The sequence below is a fragment of the Sorex araneus genome, chromosome 11 (assembly GCF_027595985.1).
Source record: "Sorex araneus isolate mSorAra2 chromosome 11, mSorAra2.pri, whole genome shotgun sequence".
NCBI classification, from domain to species: domain Eukaryota; kingdom Metazoa; phylum Chordata; class Mammalia; order Eulipotyphla; family Soricidae; genus Sorex; species Sorex araneus.
In genome coordinates, this window is record NC_073312.1 from 14032275 (window position 1) to 14050789 (window position 18515).

General features: G+C 52.1%; 1 protein-coding gene across 30 annotated transcripts in view; it reads right to left on the minus strand.

Annotated features, from left to right (window-relative positions):
- Window positions 1-18515, minus strand: part of TCF7L2 (transcription factor 7 like 2) — a 202111-nt gene that overhangs the window by 173107 nt on the left and 10489 nt on the right. For 18 of the 30 annotated variants that reach the window (XR_008627056.1, XM_055119077.1, XM_055119076.1 and 15 more), the window contains exon 4: window positions 15064-15132. The exons of the other annotated variants lie outside the window; for them this stretch is intronic. Coding sequence is in view for 17 of the 18 variants with exons in the window: in XM_055119077.1 (XP_054975052.1) it covers window positions 15064-15132 (69 nt within the window). In the remaining variant the exon portion in view is untranslated. The remainder of the gene's footprint in view (window positions 1-15063; window positions 15133-18515) is intronic. 30 annotated transcript variants of the gene reach the window in all.

Consider the following 18515-nt stretch of genomic DNA (forward strand, 5'->3'; position numbering starts at 1 on the left):
ATGAGAGAAAGCTGGGGAACCAGGGGAAATACACAGCACAGGAAGATCAATCACACGCTGGTCTAAATGTTTCCAAAATAGCCCTCGCGGCGTTACATAAGTAACACAGAGAGCACGAGGAGCGGCCCCAGGTGCGGCAGCGAGGCCTGCGGGGATGCGGAGGGAGACGGCGTGGGGACAGCGTGGGGACAGGTCCCTGCTGCGGCTGCCCCTGCACCCAGAGCCCCGTCCACGCTCCCCCCACATCCCCGATGCCGCCGGCGCGGCCCACGGAAGCCACAAAGCAGGAACCCGAGTCAGACCGAGAGATAAACCCCCCTTCGTCTGCAAACCGAAACGATCTCCGAACCACCGGGCCGAAATCAAAACCCCATCTGCTTTGCATGTGGCGTGTGGTTTGGGGTGCGCTTTCCACCGCAGAGTCTCGCTTCCGGTCATGTGGGGGGGCCCCTTTTCAGCCACCCAAGGACGACAACGAACCCCCTGCACACCAGGGCGGACTCAGCCACTAGCTTCCTGGAGCAGAGAGTGGGGGGAAACTCCCCACAACTCTCAGTTTCTTACTTACAAAGGAGTTTTCGGGAGGATGGCAGGGGCCCCCCCAGATCCATCTCCAAAACCAATGGCCCGCAAGCAAGGGCCAGGGAGGAGCCAGCGGTCAAGGCCCCGGCCCGGAATAGAGCCGGCCAAATTCTGTCCCCAGTGCCACACGGTTCCCCCAGAGCATGGCTGGATGTGGCCAAACACTGCACAACCCACACCCCCCAGCTCCCCTCACCCCCACCTGCCCCAACCCACCACCTCCCCACTATCCCTCAACCACACCACACCATCACACACACCCCCAAAAAGTGCTTTTCCTAAGTAGCCTAAAATGAACAAACTCTGCCGAGCGGGCTTGGTGGCACCAGAGCACCGGGAGAGGGTCTGTCCCTTCTACTGTCACCCAATGGAAGTCTCCCCAGCCGAGGTCCGCGTTTCTGATTCCCTCCTGTTTTGGGGGATTCTTGGGCCTTCCACATCACTAAACCATCTGCCAGCTCAGGAATGTCAGCCCTCAGTGTCAGTTCTTCCGACACAGACGGCTGCACATGCCAGGCCACCTGAGGGGGAGGAGGGGGCATTTGTCATCTGCCCTTTCACCATGATGGCAACATGTGACAAAGGGACATGTTTCCTAGAAACACACACGGCGGGGGAATTTGTAAACAACTCGCTTGACTTTAAAGCCTCCCTTGGACTTCCAGCTCAAGAAAAACACCCACAGAGGTAGGGGGCTTGCCTTGGGTGCCATCCACCGGGTACCACCGCTGGTCCCCCAAGCCCTTCCAGAAGGGATCCCTGAGCACAGAGTTAGGAGTAAGCCCTAAGCAATGCTGGGTGTGGCCCAAACCCCATCCCCTTCCCGCAGCCCCCCAAAAAAAGGAGGAAAAAGTAAAAAGAAAAACACTCACAGATTTTGAAGGTGTTTCCGAGAGCGAAGGGAAGAAGTGAGAAGGGCTGGGGCCAGGGCGATGGGACAGCAGGGTGGGGCGAGGCCTTGCATGAGGCCAACCCAGGGTTAATCCAAGGCACCCCACATGATCTCCCTGACCTGCCAGGTGTGATCCAGGAGCACAGATCCAGGAAGTCAGGCCTGAGTAGCCCCAGGTGTGACCCCAAAACAAAGCCAAAAAAGAGCACAGAAATGAGAGGGGCTGGAGGCCAGAGAAAGAGCAAGAGCCGCTTCCGACCAGGAGTGGGAAGAGGCGTGATCTTTCATGTCAACTGTAAGGGAGCTAAAGCTCTTGCTTTTGCATGGGGCCGACAGACATTCAGTCCCCAACATGCATAGTAGCCTGAGCACTGCCAGAGGAGGCGAAAACAAAACCTGGGCTTCCGAACTCAAGACTGTCCTGAATTGAGTCCAAGGTTCCACAGGTCAATCAAGCTCTTTTCTAGAACCATAAGAAAATTCCTTTTTTCTAATTCTACCTAAAATAATTTTAGGTTTTTTTTGTTTGAAAAAAAAATCAATACTTATCTCACTGCTTCATAAACTGCATCCTGTTTCCTACTACCAGGTTTTTACTAGCTGGAGCTATCTTAGGATCTAATCAAAAGAATGAAAATTCCTCTCTTCCTCTCCAGGCAAGATTCTGGCATCGCGGGAGTGATAGAAAGCAACGGGTCAAGTGGGAGAGCCCCATCCCAAAACAGCACCGTAAAGAGCCACCCTAACTGGCACCGCCGCGAGCCGCCAAGACACTTCGTCCTCCTGAAGGGCCAGCTCTCTCCAACAACCCCCCAGGTCACTGCCTGCCCAACTTTCATGGTCTGCATCCCACCCCCGGGAGTATAAATCTGACCATTGCTTCAGGGCCTCAGCAGATGGACGCTCCCATGAAATTCATGGGGGCCAAGGATGCTCGCACAGGGCCGAGATTCTCCAACTCAGAAACACACCCATCTCATTTCAATATGTCTCCCAAGCTCGCAGACACATTCTGACATGAGAGGGAGGTCAGCTCCAACGACCTCCCATTGGTCATTGGTCACCAATGACCCATCTCCATGGCTGAGGGACTGTTTGCTGAAAATGCTCCTCTGAATTCTCTCCGAGTGTTCTACCTGGGTGCTACAGGCTCATAGAGGATATGCGGGTTCCTGGAACACAGGGTTGAAGCGTTACTATGACGGCTTCATTCTGAAACAGTGGAACCTTACGGGTTCTTCAATGGAGTGGAAACTTGGAAAGGGCCAGAAAATTACAATCCCACCAAATTTGCCCCTAGGGGAAAAAATAATGGCCCAGAATGGACACTGAATGGACAGGAGAGCCCCATACAGCAAGCAGTCCAATTACAGTAAGAAGAAGGCAAACTCGCGGGACTTTAACCTTCCTTTACACCCTCTCCCCCAATGGTCAGATTTATGGGCTCCAGGACCAAAGTGCACGACCATGAATTTCTCTGTGGTCCATGGCCAAATGCCTCCGCTTTCTAGTCTTTATAAAGTCTCCTTTCAATGAGCAAAATCTCCATGACCAGTCCAGTCCACAAAAGAGGAGAAAGGAGGAAGAGAAAAGTCCCAATCCAAGTAGGGGAAAAGCAAACAGAACTCAATCGAGTGCCTGACCAACTCCTCCCAATTTCAAAGGAAAGCCAGAAACCGCTGAGAATATCTTTGGGCAAAACCCGAAGTAAAAGAAGGAAAATCCTGCATTTCTCACTTCAGATCCTAAAACTCCAAGGAATGCAAAGCATGTGGGAAACTGAGATCCGAGGGTCTTATAGATCCTATATTCAGCCCTGAGAGATACTTCTTCACTATAGTCCAATGTCTTTATTCACCTTAATATTAGGCACATATGACCTACCCAGCTGGGTCACCACTTCGCAGCTATTTAAAAAAAATGCTAGAGAGATAGAATCGGGGTACAGGAGTTGGAGTTGGGACTCATACCTTGTAGTCTTGCATGCGGTTGACACCACTTAGTTCCCTGGCACCGTGGCCCCCCAAGAACCACCAAGTATGGCTCGAGAGGCTCCCAAGCATCCTCACGGTGACACCCAAGGGCCCTACCCCAGGAGGTTGAGAATCACAGCCAGTGACCCTCTGAACACTGCTTGGGAGGCCCAAAAAAAAAGTCTGAAAAGAAATGTTCTCGTGGGGGGTTGGTAGACTGTGATTCTTGGTGGTGGAATATGTGCACTGGTGAAGGGATGGGTGTTCGAGCATTGTATAACTGGGACTTAAACCTGAAAGCTCTGTACCTTTCCACATGGTGATTCAATAAAAGAATAAATTTTTTTAAAAAAAAGTTCTCATGAAATAAGACCTCCCAAATATGCACAGCATGTTTGAGGGTCATTCCCCTCTTCAGTGTTCTGTCACAGAGTATCAAGACCCCAAGATGGTCCGTGTAAGTTCTGGCTGTTCATCTCCCCGCTCCCCTCACCCCCATCTTTCAATTTCAAATCATCCTTAAACCAAAAGAGAGAACTGACTAGGCCTCCCGTGTGCAGGCCTGGAAAACTCCCAGAAGGGCTCCAGCGCTGGAAGCAGGAGGAACCTCACATTTCCTTTCAGTTTGGGACTGTCAATAGCATCCAGGGGGAAAAAAAAAAAAAACCTCCCATTTCTGCTTCATATGTTTTCCTTATTGGTTCATTTACACAGCGCTGCTCCCCCAACGGCAGTCAGTACATCGTTTTGTCATTTCTGCCTTTCCCCCCATTAGTGCAGGCTGCTGAGACGACACCCCAGCTGCCTCCCCGGCGTGGCTGGCGGCACCGGCGCATCCTGATCCCCCAAGTGGTCCCCCCTTTGACTAATGTTCACCAACACTCATACATCATTCCCAAATTGGTCCAAATGAATTAAACACAGCTCTGCTTAACATTACGAGATTTAAATGGATTTTCTCTCTACAGGTCTGCCCCATAATTGGGTTTATCCATCTTGTTGAAGTACAGTTTACACTTGCTAACATCACGCCAATTCAAGCTACATTTTCTGCTCCAGTGGCAGGAGCCAGGCAGATTTGTCATCGGATCATAACAGGTAATTCAAACAACAATTAGTTTGATGACGGCCCGTATGTCAATGTCTGCTCCCAGCAGCCTGGCTCTCACGGATGCTCTCTGTTCCTCAAGATGAATTGTCCTCACAATTCTTCAATTTCAATCATCAACAATGCGTACTGAATCAACTTAAAAACTATTGACACAAGACCATCTTCCCTCCAGGGCTGCCTCTCGGAGCCCAGGAAGAAGATGTTGATGCCAACAGGCCTCATTCCACCCCCGCCCCTAGGCCCCACCTTGGAGGAAGAGCTCCAAGCACACACACTGGCATTTTCCAGCCTGGGACAAGCTCTGGTTTTTCCACCCAAACTGTCTCTTCTGGCAGCTTGACTCCAAGATTCAGGGTGGCAAAAAGAGAAAACAAGGAACGCATTTGCTTTTGCAAGCGCATCCGTCCACAATTAGGAAAACACATTTTTTTTTTCAACTCCCTGAAATTAATGACCAATGTCAAGGTCTGAGAAAGCTGTCAGGAGCCAGAGAGTAACACGACTTGTCATTTAGGAGTCAGGAATAATGTGCATCTGTCTGACAAGTCTGAGGCCCTGGGTCGGATCCCGAGCACCAGAAATAAGAAGATAATGATACTTTTTCAAAGTTAATTCTTCCTTTTTGTTTTTCTTTCAGGTTCTTTTGTTTGGGGGGGGCCCACTTCCGGCTGTACTCTGGGATCACTGCTGGCAGGACTTGGGGGGTGAGGGACGGGGTGGGGGGCGGGGGCAGTTATCTGGGTTGCCAGAAATTGAACCTGGGTCAGCCATGTGCAAGCAGCATTACCTGCTACCCTACCTCTCTGGCTGTCCTTTCGGTTTTAGAGAGATGCCCACTCCCAGCACTGCCCAGCCTGGCAGCAGGCCTGACGGCTTGGGGTGCAGGCCCTACGGGGCTCAGCCAACCAGCCACACTGATCGCAGTTCACGGGGTCACGTGGTACTGCAGCTGTCAGCCGGGGTCTCACACACACGAGGCCCATGCTCCACCAGGCCTACCCTGCTCCTTCCCAGCCCCTAGCAGCGCTTTCAGAAACCAACTCACCTCCAAGCGTTTTAAAAATTTGAAAAGTCTTTTTCATTCGTATAGCCCCGCCTGCCTATCATGTGATCGCCAATGCCCAATCACTAAGACCCACTACAGGTTAAGGGACTCTCTTTGCTTGCAGCTGGGGTTGTGCCAATGGTTCGAATGCCAACCCTGCATATGGGAGCAAAGAGGCAGAGGTGACCCCTAAGCACTGCTGGGTATGGCTCTCCACTCCTTAAAAAAAAAAATGCAAATCCCAGCACTACACTAAGAAGAGTTCAGATCCAAGCATGAGCTACTTGAGAAAGAGCATCAAGGCAACGAAGCAGCAGACAGTCCAGTTCAAACTACTGAGCTATGTTTAACAACAACAACAACAACACATCACACAGATTGGCCTCTCGCATCATAAAAGAAATTACCAATGAAACTCCCTTCACACAAACGCACCCCAACCCCAGTCTGTCCCCCAACTCTGCTGCCCAGTAAAGGGCGACGCCATGCCCCGGGCGCGTGCCACCCACTCATCCATCACCCAGGCTGGGTGTAATCTCGGAAGCGCTCGCCTCCTGCTAGTCGGATGCAACTGAACAGGGCGGTTTTTTAAATGACATAAGAGAAACGCGAACGGCACCCATGTGCAGTCATAAATCTTTGTTACCCAGCCAAAGATAGTCCAGGTTATCAAATTTATCATGGATGATGCTCTTGACAGGAAATAAAGAATATCCCACGCACGCCAGGAGACGGCACATTCTCATCTGCAAATGCGTCCTCACAGAGTTTGCAGGCACCGCAGCCCGTCCGTCCCCGGGCTCTTCCCTGGGCGAGGACACCGTCAGCCTCAGTGGGCCCCGCACTCATTTCATCTCTCAACAAGCTACCGTCCCATCTGGCAGATCAGAAAACTGACGCCTGGCAGAACTGGGGCCCAAACCCAAGTTTTCTGACTCGAGGGGCAAGAGGTCAGGATTCCGTCCACTGGTACTGCATGACCCCCCGCCCCCAATTGGGAGCAACCCCCAAGCAGAGAGCCAGGAGCAGCCTCAGAGCACTGCTGGGCAGAGCACCCAAACAATGACTAGACAAAACAAAATGAAAAGAGAGTTTGAGGAGAGTGATCTATAGACACGGCACATGTTTGGTTCAGGTATTTCTTTTTTTTTTTTTTGGTCACGTGTTCTAGAAAAGATAAAGAGAAGAGACAGACAGTACATGTACCTGTTTTAAGACCTTACACGTGTATTTTTTTCCTTCAATGCCAGGTATCCAACCCAGATAGATCATCGCGCCTGCAAGCCATGTGCCCTACATGGAGTCACATTCCCCAGGGCGACCTGCTGTTTTTTAAGTATATTACCCACTAAATATAAAAGACACTACAACCCTCCGATTCTGACGGAACTCACAGATGTAGCTCGGGGTCAACGACAGCACATGCTGAGATGGTGAGGTAACTGGTCTTCAAAAATCACAACCCCGGCGGCTCCAGCAAGACTGGATACCGCGCAACCAAACCAAACTCCAGAAACAAATTAAGTGCTAAGCTTGATAAGCCTGCAAATGCCAGGCACAGCCCACTTAGAAATTTCTCTGCTTAACTAAGCACCACCATGCTTCTCGGCGACCTTATGAAAATCAAGCATCCTAAAGCGCCATTGCAAAAACAGAGTCACGCCAGGAAACTCTAACCAGCTGGCAGCCGCACAGAGACCGAGCTGCCACACCAGATGTGGCCCACTGGGGGACAACTCCAGCTCACGGGGCACTGGGTTCATTCTCTGGGGTGGCTGCTAGACTACGGGTCACCCCAGCCACATTCCTTCCCTGCTCTCCTACCAACCCCGAGGGTGGGTAAGTCTCCCCAGAGAATGAACAGAGACACAACTCTCAACGCCTACTAACACAAGGACACAATTAAAGCAGCAACACCTTTAAAGCGACCACTTAAAAGGGATCCAACTCAAAACTGAAAATGTAGATCAGTTTGTGTTCTCTGCCATACAACGCAACCGCTATTGGTTAAGAAAAAATATATATATATCAGAACACTTACTTGAAAAATAAAAGCCAAAGCTGGGCTCCTAGAGTCATGGCTTCCGGCCCACCTAGCTGGGGGCACTTCAGACAAATCCCTTCACTCCACTGCCCCCGTGTCCTCGATAAACAAGGAGACTCGACCTTGCGGTCAGGGACATAGTATGGCAGGTAGGGCACTTGCGATGCCAACAGTCGATCTGGACTCAATCCCCAGCACCACATATGACGGCCCCCTGAGCCGTGCCAGGAATGAGCACAGAACAAGAACTAAGCCCTAAGCACTGCTGGGTGGTGGCCCAAAAACCAAACCAAAACAAAATAAAAAAACCACACAAGTTTCTGCAAGTGAGCCTTGTAAATGTGTGGCCTCTCTTCACAAAGCCACAGAGGAGGGGCTGGAGCGATAGCACAGCCGGTACGGCGTTTGCCTTGCACTCGGCCAACCCAGGTTCGATTCCCAGCATCCCATATGGCCCCCTGAGCACTGCCAGGAGTAATTCCTGAGTGCATAAACCAGGAGTAATCCCTGTGCATCACTGGGTGTGACCCCCCCCCCCAAAAAAAAAGCCACAGAGGAGAAAAGGCTTCTAAACGTCACTGGAACCTAAAGCCAGTCTAGTTTCTCACTTAAGATGATAAAAGTTTTCCCAATCAGGTACTCGGAAAGTCCTCAATTTTTATTCCGCAAGTAGAAAGGGTTGAGCAGCCAACAAATGAGCACTTGATTGGCTCCAACTTTCAAAGACGCTCCACCACCAACTCTCAAACTTGTCTCAGCTAAACATCAGAAGCCTGGAAAAAGACTACAGCTGCCGGCTTGCACACAGCCCAGCCCTGCTCCGCCAGACCAAGTCAGTATTGCAAACGCAGCTCGAGAACCTAAGCGGGGTAAGAGCAAGGGAGTTTTGTCTGCTTTGCCCACTGAATAAATCCCCCAGGGGCCTGGCACACAGAAGCCCAATAAATATTTCTGAATGAATGAATGCGCATTCTGAGGTATGAACTTAATTGAATTAGGTAAGAAGGCTGAAACTCGCCGTGCAGCAAGCAAAAGAAAGCTTGTGAGTAGGCTCACTGGCAGCCTCGGGCTTTATCAAACTACTCTGGAGAAATGACCTGGTCTGTCTCTCTCCCACACAAACACATGTACAGGCATGGGTGCAGGCACAACACGTTTTATTCTCTGCAGAAAACAGATAGGGAATCTCACAGCCAGGCCTGGCGGTAGCACGAAGGGAAAAGTGAGGGCAGGATTGTTAGCAAAATCCAAGTGTGTCCATCGGAGTTCTCCCTCTCAGTCTCAATTTTGCTCCTCAGCCATGGCTGCAAATCCTTATGAAGATTAGCAGGCCAGGGAACTTGGCAGGGGGGGGGGAGAGGACAGGCCTCACCCACCAGCCTTTCCCCCAACATGGGTTGGGGGAAAGCCAGGAGTCTCGCCAACGTCCTGTCCGAAAGGATGCTTAGCTCCGTCAACTGGCCGTCTTTATCACCAATGCCAAGGTCAAGAAGTGAACCCTGAGCCACAGACTCTCAATAAATTAGAAACATTTAAAATTCTTTTTTTTTTTTTGGTTTTTGTGTCACACCTAGCGATGCACAGGGGTTACTCCTGGCTCTGCATTCAAGAATTACTCCTAGCTGTGCTCAGAGGACCATATGAGATGCTGGGAATAGAACCCGGATCGGCCGTGTGCAAGGCAAAAGCCCTACCCGCTGTTCTATCACTCCAGCCCTCTTGAAACATTTAAGATTCTAGAGAGGCTAGAGCAATAGCACAGTGGGTAGGGCATATGCCTTGCAAGCGGCTGACCCGGGTTCAATTCCTCCAACCCTCTAAGAGAGCCTGGCAAGCTACCAAGAGTATCCCGCCCACATGGCAGAGCGTGGCAAGCTACTCAGGGCATATCTGATATGCCAAAAACAGTAACAAGTCTCACAATGGAGACATTACTGGTGCCCACTCCAGCAAATCGATGAGCAACGGGAAGACCAGTGCTACAGTGAAGGCCAGAGAGATGGTACAGGTATTAGGGTACTCGCCTTACATGCAGCCAGCCCCAGTTTAATCCCCGACACCACATATGGGCAGTCCCCCACAGCTGTACCAGGAGTGACCCTTGAGCACAGAGCCAGGAGTAAGCCTTGAGTACCACTAGTTGTGGCCCAAACCCCAGAACTTAAAGAGAAAAGTGTCACATCAGGTTCATATCCAGAAATCCGGGATCAACACGGGGCCAGGAACTGCTGGGCTTTTCATGCCCTCTGGACTCCAGAAAGGCAGAAAGGCCCCCAGTTCTGGGGGAGGGTCCTTCGTGAGTTGCAGGGCAAGAAAATAGGGCGTGCATTGATAAGACTCGCAGGGGACTGGGAAGTCTGACGTCCAGCGCAAAAGCAATAGCCACCGCAAAGTCTTCACCGCTCAGCTGTGTCAACAAATAAAATGGTCCATTTCTTCTGGATCCTCTCCTAGTTGTCTTTGCAAGTGCTTGTGTGTGTACGTATGTGCATGCACGCACACACACAGACACACACACACACACAGAGACACACACACCATATCACATCTTAAAAGAAAACAACCAATAAAGGTCTACACAGTTTGTTTTTTGCAGCCTGTGGAAGCTTCTTCTCCCCCCTAAATCACATCTGACTTGGTGTTAAAACATCAACCTTTGGCCAAAATACTCTTAAAACAAAGGCTTAATTGGTTCTGAAGCAGCCTCTCTGAAAACCAAGGGAAACGGCTCCGGGTCTCGACCTTGATTACAACACTGCTCTTGGGGCTGGAATAATGATGCGTGTAGGAGGGCTGGAAGGGTTTGCTTCTTCAGAGAGGCCACGGAGATGCCTAAACACACACCCACGATCACCTTCAGGGCATCGCTCGGGGGCATGTGCCGTGCCGCTCCACCTCTGCCTTCTGTCTGCAGAGCCTTTTCCCAAGTTCCTGGAGATGGAGGGAGGGAGGGCGGGCGGCCAGAGCCCTGCGTGAAGAGGCCTGCTCGGAGCTGGGGCCACTGGCCTCTGCTCGCACCAGATCCCTCCGCTGCTCTGCTCGCCCTCCCGCCCCTCACTACAGACCTACAACCCCTGTTGGTGGCGACGCACGCCAAGGACAACACTCAATCAGGGTTCACGGCTCTTCCCAAGTGTCAAGGCCAAGCTAAACACACGGCACTGACCCAAGGCCTCTCCAGATCCACCCCGCGCACGAAGAACAGAAACGGACACTCGACTCCTCCCAAAGATGGGTGTGAGTAAGTTCCCCTGGCCTGATCGACAGTAGCAAGAAACTGGAAGTTACTCAGACATCCAACAGCACAGAGAAGGTGCACTGTGGCCCACTGCGGTATAATATTCGGTGGAATACTATACAGCAACGAGGGGGGAAAAAAAAACTGCTACCGCGCACAAAAACTCACAGACACCATGGTGAGTGAGGCCAGACATCAGACAGTTCCACTGATTTATAACTGCACAATCCCGTTCCTCAGAAACCAAAACAATCAGGTCAGACTAATCCCTGATGAGAATTCAGGCAGGCAAACGGCAAGACTGCGAAGGGAAGGAAAGAGGCTACCGGGAGGATTGGTAAAATGATTCTCCAGGAACCGGCGAACAAGAGCCCAGAGGAAAACCCAGCCATCGTCTGATTTTGCAAGTAAAGCTTTGCTGGGACACAGCCATATTTATTCCTTGAGCTGCTCTTTCTGGCTGCTTTCATCTCCTAGTGACAGAATGGAACAGATGCCATAGAGACTGCATGGCCCGGAAAGCCGAAAACAGACACTTTCTAGAAAAAGCATTCCAGCCCCATTCTACACACGGATTTGGGGTGATGGTTTCTTGGATGCTCACACGCGGCACGGTTCATCCAGCTCTGCTAAAGACACAGATACTGGGAGCCGAGATGTGGCACAGCAGTCGAGCACTTGCCTTGCGTGTGTGAGGCCCTGGGTTTGATCCTCAGCACTTGAAACAAAAACAAAATCGGGGCCGGAACAATAGCACAGCGGGTAGGGCATTTGCCTTGCACAAGGCCAACCCGGTTCGATCCCTGGCATACCATATAGTCCCCCAAGCACCAGCAGGAGTGATTCCTGAGTGCAAAGCTGGTAGTGACCCAAAAGGAGAAAAATTTTTTAAAATTTTTAAAAAGAAACAAAAACAGAACCAAAAATCCTCCTAAAGACAGGAGCACAGTGACCACACAGCTGCTAGGGCACTTGCTTGCCTGCAGCTGACCCAGCTTCGAGTCCCCGGCACCCCATGGGTTCCCAGAGCTAGAAGTAATTCCTGAATGCAGAGCCTGGGGTAACCCCTAAGGATTGCTGGATGTGGCCCCAAACTCCCACCCCCACCCCCAGAAAAGGTCTGAGCACTGGAGCGGAAAGATAGTACAGGGGGTAAGGCACTTGTCTTGCCTGCTGCCGATGCCCGTTTAGATCCCATATGGTCCCCTAGCACTGATGGCGTCATTCCTGAGCACAGAGCCAGAAGAAAGCCCTGAGCGCCACTGGGTGTGGGCTCAAACCCCAAAAACAAATAAAAGAGATGTGTACTGAGCTGTATTTGTATTACACTTCGATTGAAGCCTCTGAAAGTCAATAACGTCGAAAGATGAAAGCCTCTTAATGATCATTCACTTACATTTGTGTTACCCGCTTGGGGGGAGGGGATACGGCCATGCTACTGTCTCTGCGAAACCCCAAGGAGTGGAAAGGTGCTTACGAGAAGGGCCAGAGTGCTACTAGTACCGTGGGTAGGGTGCTTGTGTCTTGCACATGGCCAACCTGAGTTCCATCCCCATCACCCCATATGGGTGCCTGAGCTCCACCAGGAGTGCTCAGATGGATGCTGAGGCAGGAGTAAGTCTTGAGCACCGCCAGGTGTGACCCAAAACCCCAAAAAAAAGAAAAAGAAGTTGGGAGCTCCCAGCCCTGCTGCGGGCCCGGCGTGCAAACCCTTCCCCAGAGCACAGCCTCCTGAGGTCACTCCTGAGAGGCCATTCATAGAAATGGTGCACTTGGCTGAGTGCGGGGAATTACAGGAGGGCCGGAGGGCAGGGGACGGATCTCATGTGATGCCCGGTGTCAGACTACTCCAGGTTATTTTAGGAGAGGGCTTAGGAGGGCCACAAGCTCCGCTCAGCTTGAAATACAGCCATTAGGAAGGTGAAACCGTTTTTAAGTTTCCAGGAAAGAAACTTCTGCTCTCGGGGCTGGAGTGGATAGTACAGCGGGTAGGACATTTGCCCTGCATGTGGCTGACCCCGGTTCGATCCCTGGCATCCCATATGGCCCCCTCAAGCCCTGCCAGGGGTGATTCCTGAAGTCAGAGACAGGAGTAACCGCTGGGCTTCGCTGGGTGTGACCCAAAAGCAAAAAAAGGAAGGACAGGAAAAAGGAAAGAAGGAAGGAAAGGAAGAAAAGAGGGAGGGAGGGAGGGAGGGAGGGAGGGGGCCTCTTCTCTGACAAGCCCAAGTCTTCTCCTGTTTTCCTTGTTTTGCCATTTATCCTTTGATGATCAAACTACAAGGACCACGAGGTGCCATTTGGTGTGGCCTCGTCCTGGTCTCGCCTGGACGGGGGAGCGGGGCCCAGAGAGCTTGCCGGCACTGGGCACTAATAAAATGTCCCTCTGTTTGCCCACGTGGGAAGCGGGAAGAACAATGGTACCTGTTCACGGAGGAACAGTACTAGCTTCAGCCCGCCAACAATGAGCTCTGTAATTTACTCCATCTTCCCCCTGAGACACCGCTTCACAGGGCCCGAGGCGTGCCAGGTGCTTTGGAGAAAGATGAACGGCTCGGCCCAACAAGGGCCACTTCAGCCCCGGGTGTAAAGACACGACAGCTGGTCTGGGCCAGGCCGGCCTCCGGGTGCCATGGCCCCAGCCAGCCTTTCCACGCCGAGATAGGGATCGCCTCACCGTTTAAGCTCAACAATTCTCACACCCCAGGCCACAGACTTTCCAGCACTCCCGGGACGGAGTAGCATCCCTCGGGCCACTGGGCAGCCACACACAGCAGAGTTGGGACTCGTCCACACCCCGAGCCCTAAGTCGAAAGCATTTTCTGCGAGCAAGGCTTCTGCATCGTGCCTCCAGCGAAACACGGGGGGAGGGGGAAGGGGTCTGGTTGGACACCAGCGGCCCCTGGTTCTACACCAATGTGGGAAAGAGCTGGGCACGGCAAGGCTGTACGTCTCCTGAGAAGACAAGTGCAGGAGGACCCACAATCTTCAAAGAGCCCGCCGCCTTGAAACCAGTACAAAGATACTCTGGAGCCCCTAGGTAAAGTGAGAAGTCATTCTCTTACCCGGGGTGGGGAATAATTCACCAGGTCCACCAAGAAAGAAAGTCGGCCTCAAAGTCTCATGGGGACATGCAGGTGTGCAATGACAAAGCTACAAAAGAATGGCTGATGCCCACTGGGGGACCAGGAGCTCACGCACGTTTTGTGTGAGTTACGACGGCCGTCCATCCCTGCGTCATCAATGACCCAACCAAGACACCCACTTCCGAGAAGGCCCAAGAGCCAGAGCCACACCACAAGGCTTCAAAAATCCTCCCTTGAAAGAGTTAAACCAGAACTCACTCGAGAAGTTCAGTCCCATTAGTTACACCATGAGGTACTTGCATCCTGGCCAGGCCAGGCAGACAGACGAAAATCCTATTAGTCTGCTCCCCTCCACTACTGCATTCTCTTGGCTCCTGTTCAGCTCCGAGTCTATATTAGTCTGTGATTTGTTTAGCCTTTGGATTAAAGAGAATGGAGGTACTACATGAGCAGGAAACAGGGCACTCATCAGAAGCTGGGACCTGTCACCCGTCCCCTCCAGCACTTTTAATGCCATATGTCAACAGGTCCAAGAGAATCAATGTTTCAGAACAATCAGAAGTGATACTTTTAGCACCACAGTAACATAATTTCCATCCACCTGGCCGTCACTCAGCCATTTTTCCCACCCCCTTCCTTGACTCTTGCCATTTACGTTGTATCACTGCGTTGAACTCCGAATTTAAGACCCGCCCTGAGCCCCTGGAAAAAAAGCAGAAGCCAAGACGGGCAGGTGGGGGCTCTCGTGTCCACTCGAGAAACTGAACCCAAACACACGGGCTTCAAGTACTTTCCATGACTTTTAAGTCATTCTTGCACCCAGTCTGCGACCCATGTCTTTGTGTCCCACCTCCCAGGATGAATCACCCACCGCCATCACCGTCATTACTGCCATCCTCATCACCATCCTGCCCATCCCTGCCACCACCACCAGCACCACCATCACCATCATCATCCTCGCCACCACCACCACCATCATCATCATCCTCACCATCATCATCTAATTTGGGAGAAGGAAGGAGGCAGAGAATAAAAGACACAAGAGACCTACGTCTTGACAATTAGAGCTTCGGGATCTCTTGCATTTCCTACCTGAACAGCAATCTGGTGTTCAATCGTTTTGTACGCAGAGTAATGCGTGCTCCCGGACTGAAAATGGAGCTGTAGAAAGAAACCAAATCAAAGCGTTCTGCTTATGTCACAAACTACAAGACAACATCTTAAGCAGTTTATGAATAGCAGACCAACCTCCCTAGATTGAATTGCAGCCTTGGCATTCAATCAAGACCTGTGTATTTTTATTTGTTGCTATGGATAAGATGACCATCCTAATCTAAGGTAAAGTTTTCTGGTGGTGTGTTCTTAAAGCGCCTATTCAATAAGCCAAAGGGGGGGGAGGGGGAGGGGACCAGGAGCGAGAATCAATGACATGAAAAGGAAAGACGGATGCCCATTAAGACATAAAGGAAGCCAGTGTGCAGAGCAGGACGCTGCAAAAAAAAAAAAAAAAAATTTAACTGTGTGTGCTGCAAAAAAAAGCCATGAAGATTGCGACATGGAGGCAAGAGGAGAGTGAGAGGGTGGGCTGGGGGAGGCGGCAACAGGTCCAAACCCCCTCCCCACTTGTAAAACCTGGGCTCTTGCTCCCAAACACAGATCTATTTGAGGGGGTGGGGGGGAAACAAATGTGTCAGGCAGAATTCAGGGGCCACCCCCCCCCCCGCCTTTCCTTTCTACATTCCTTGGAGATGACTAAGCTGTCTCGGGCCATGTCTTGTGGCCAGCTCTCTAGGAATCCGCCTTCCCCGGCACAGCCGCCGCCACTGTCCAAGAGACACCCAGTGTCCTAAGGACCACCTGATGGGGGCCCCTGGCAGGAATGTCCGCTCAGCCCCTGCACACACGCCCCACCCAAGGAGGGGGACAGAATCCCGAGATGCCTCACGGAATTCGACTTTTCCCCAATGCTACCTGCCAATCTCGGGATCCCCCGCCAGCTGGGGAAAGAAGCGCCATCTGCCCGTTTATTTTATCAACAACGCAGTCCTCACAAAAGGGTCTAACGGTATCTGCACATGCATTTAACTTTGCCATAGACAAACAAGAGTTCTAGAACAGGGTGGCCTGGAGAAATCCTTGCCCATCCCCCTGGAAGCAAGAGGCAAGTCGGCTGCCTTTCCAAACACAGAGCTGTTATTCTAACGACCTAGTGCCATCATTACCGTAAGACCCCTCTTGCCAGATCACTTCTGTATTGCTCGAACGCAGCGCGCCCTGGCCTGCAAGCCAGGTTTAGGGCTAATTATGCTGTTTCTTCTCCTGGTAAGAAATACCCAGTCCACACAGGTTTCCAAAAAGGAAAGAAAAGGGGTGGGGGAGCAGGGGAAACTCGCATGAGAACTTTGCAACTCAAAATAAATACAAATGGGGGGCTGGAGAGATAGCACAGCGGGTAGGGCGTTTGCCTTGTATGCGGCCGACCCGGGTTCGATTCCCAGCATCCCATATGGTCCCCTGAGCACCGACAGGAGTAATTCCTGAGTGCAGAGCCAGGAGTAACCCCTGTGCATCGCCAGGTGTGACCAAAAAAGAAAAAATAAATAAATAAATAAATAAAAATGGCAGTCATCCAAGTTTTGGTCAAGAATCTAAGGCCATATTGCTCATGGGACAGGCTCTATGTTATCCAACTTAGGATACACAGAGGGCCCTTGATCAGTCCGAAAAAATAACATGGCTCAGGCTTCTTGCTTGCCCCAAAACATAGTAATGGAAGCTAGAAGGCCCAATAACGGAGGGCAAACTACAAAAGCATACCTACTGCTATACCTGGCAGAGCAGGGTGGCACACGGAACAATTAGAGGCGCACCACGCCCCACCCCCACCCACCCCGGTGACAGCACCCCTCCCAGAAGCAGCTGATGGAAAGCAAACTGAGAAAACAATGAATTTGCACCCCTGGCCTTCTTGAGAACATTATCCCCGGGGCCAGGGAAGATTACGCTAATGAGCGCAACAACGCTCTATCACCTTAGGACAACTTCGGGGCCAGGGACAGGTTTCTCCTGGAGTCTGGAATTCTTGGCCTAGGCGTAGCTCTCCTCTGAGAAGGGGTGAGGGGCGGGGGAGTTTCCTCTTCCTGGAAAAGGCACCCGTACCACCCCCCCCCCAGGCTATGGGTTTTATTCCCTTCTCCGAAGTCTGGGCTTTATGGAAGGGGGGAGATCCAAGGGTCTCTGGCCACAGAGCCCGCCAGGGCCCTGCGAGGCCTGCGAGGGAGCCACAGGAACCTCTTCCTATCTGTTCAAGACGCCTGATAACTAGCCCACGGCACTGGGGGGGGGGGGGGAAGGGGGAGCCCTATCATCACAGCCTCCGGAATAAATTAATGAAGCTGTGGCTAATCCAAATTCAATTTTCACTTGTCTGGGTCCAGGTCTTAGTCCAAGCCTCCATCACCACCCGAACGCCAAACCCAGAAAGAGGCACCCTTCATCCCGGCAATGAAATGGGGGTGGGGGGTTGCAGAAGAAGCTGGAGGGCAAAGATCATGTCCCCTTCCTCTTCTCCTCTTTCTCTCCCCTCTCTCTCTCCCTACTTCTCTCTCTCTCTCTCTCTCTCTCTCTCTCTCTCTCTCTCTCTCTCCACCCCCGCTCTCTCTCCGTCTCCCATACACAGCCCACCCTAAGGCCCCAGAAGGCCCCCACCTAGGATGCAGCCCCACAGAGCCCCCAGCACCCCCCTCTAAACACCCAGACACACTCCCGGCCGACTCTCATTCCCAGCCAGGGACCGCTGGACTCCGCATGTTTCCAGCCAGACTTGCCCCAGCGCCGACCGTGAAGGCTGACAATGTGCCCGTTTCTCCTCGGGGCTTCCACCCCCTCTTTTCCCAAATACTCTTTTCTAAAACACACACTTTCACTGCTCTTTCCTTCCCGAGGAAACACAAAGCTGCCTTGTCCGGTTCGCGTCTAGCTTTTTAAGACAGAGATAAAACACCAGGGCCCAGGAAAGGCTCGGCCTTCGAAGCTGGAACAATCCTTTATTTCTCTCGGGGGGGGGGGGGGGCGCGAAGGAAGAAGAGGTCTGAGAGGGAGGGAAGGCCCTTCGCTTGAGGGAAGCCGAGGGGGCAGGATCCAGGGCCAGCTGCTGTTCAAGGCCTGCATGAGTGGGGGCCCCAGGCTCCCTCACACCGGCGGACACCCTGCTCCTGGTCACCGGTCACCAGTGGCTGCTGGCCCCTGGGCGGGCAAAGCACCTTCCTTCCTGAGGACCGTGTGTTCCGTTAAGTGTCTGGCACAGGGATCAAGAGAGAACTCCAGGGACTTTTCCATTCATTCCTTCCCATCCCACCCACTTGTTTGCAGGGGCGACGCAGCCTCCCCAGGCCGGGGGAGAGAGGAGGCTGCCCTCGGCACCCGTGTCCAGCAACGGGCCCAAAACCTGATGTCTCAGGCAGAAGATGGCCCTGAGTCCCGGAGAACAGAAGCCAAACTGCTTCTGCGACCACAGAAGTCTCACCCTCAAAGGCCACAAGAAT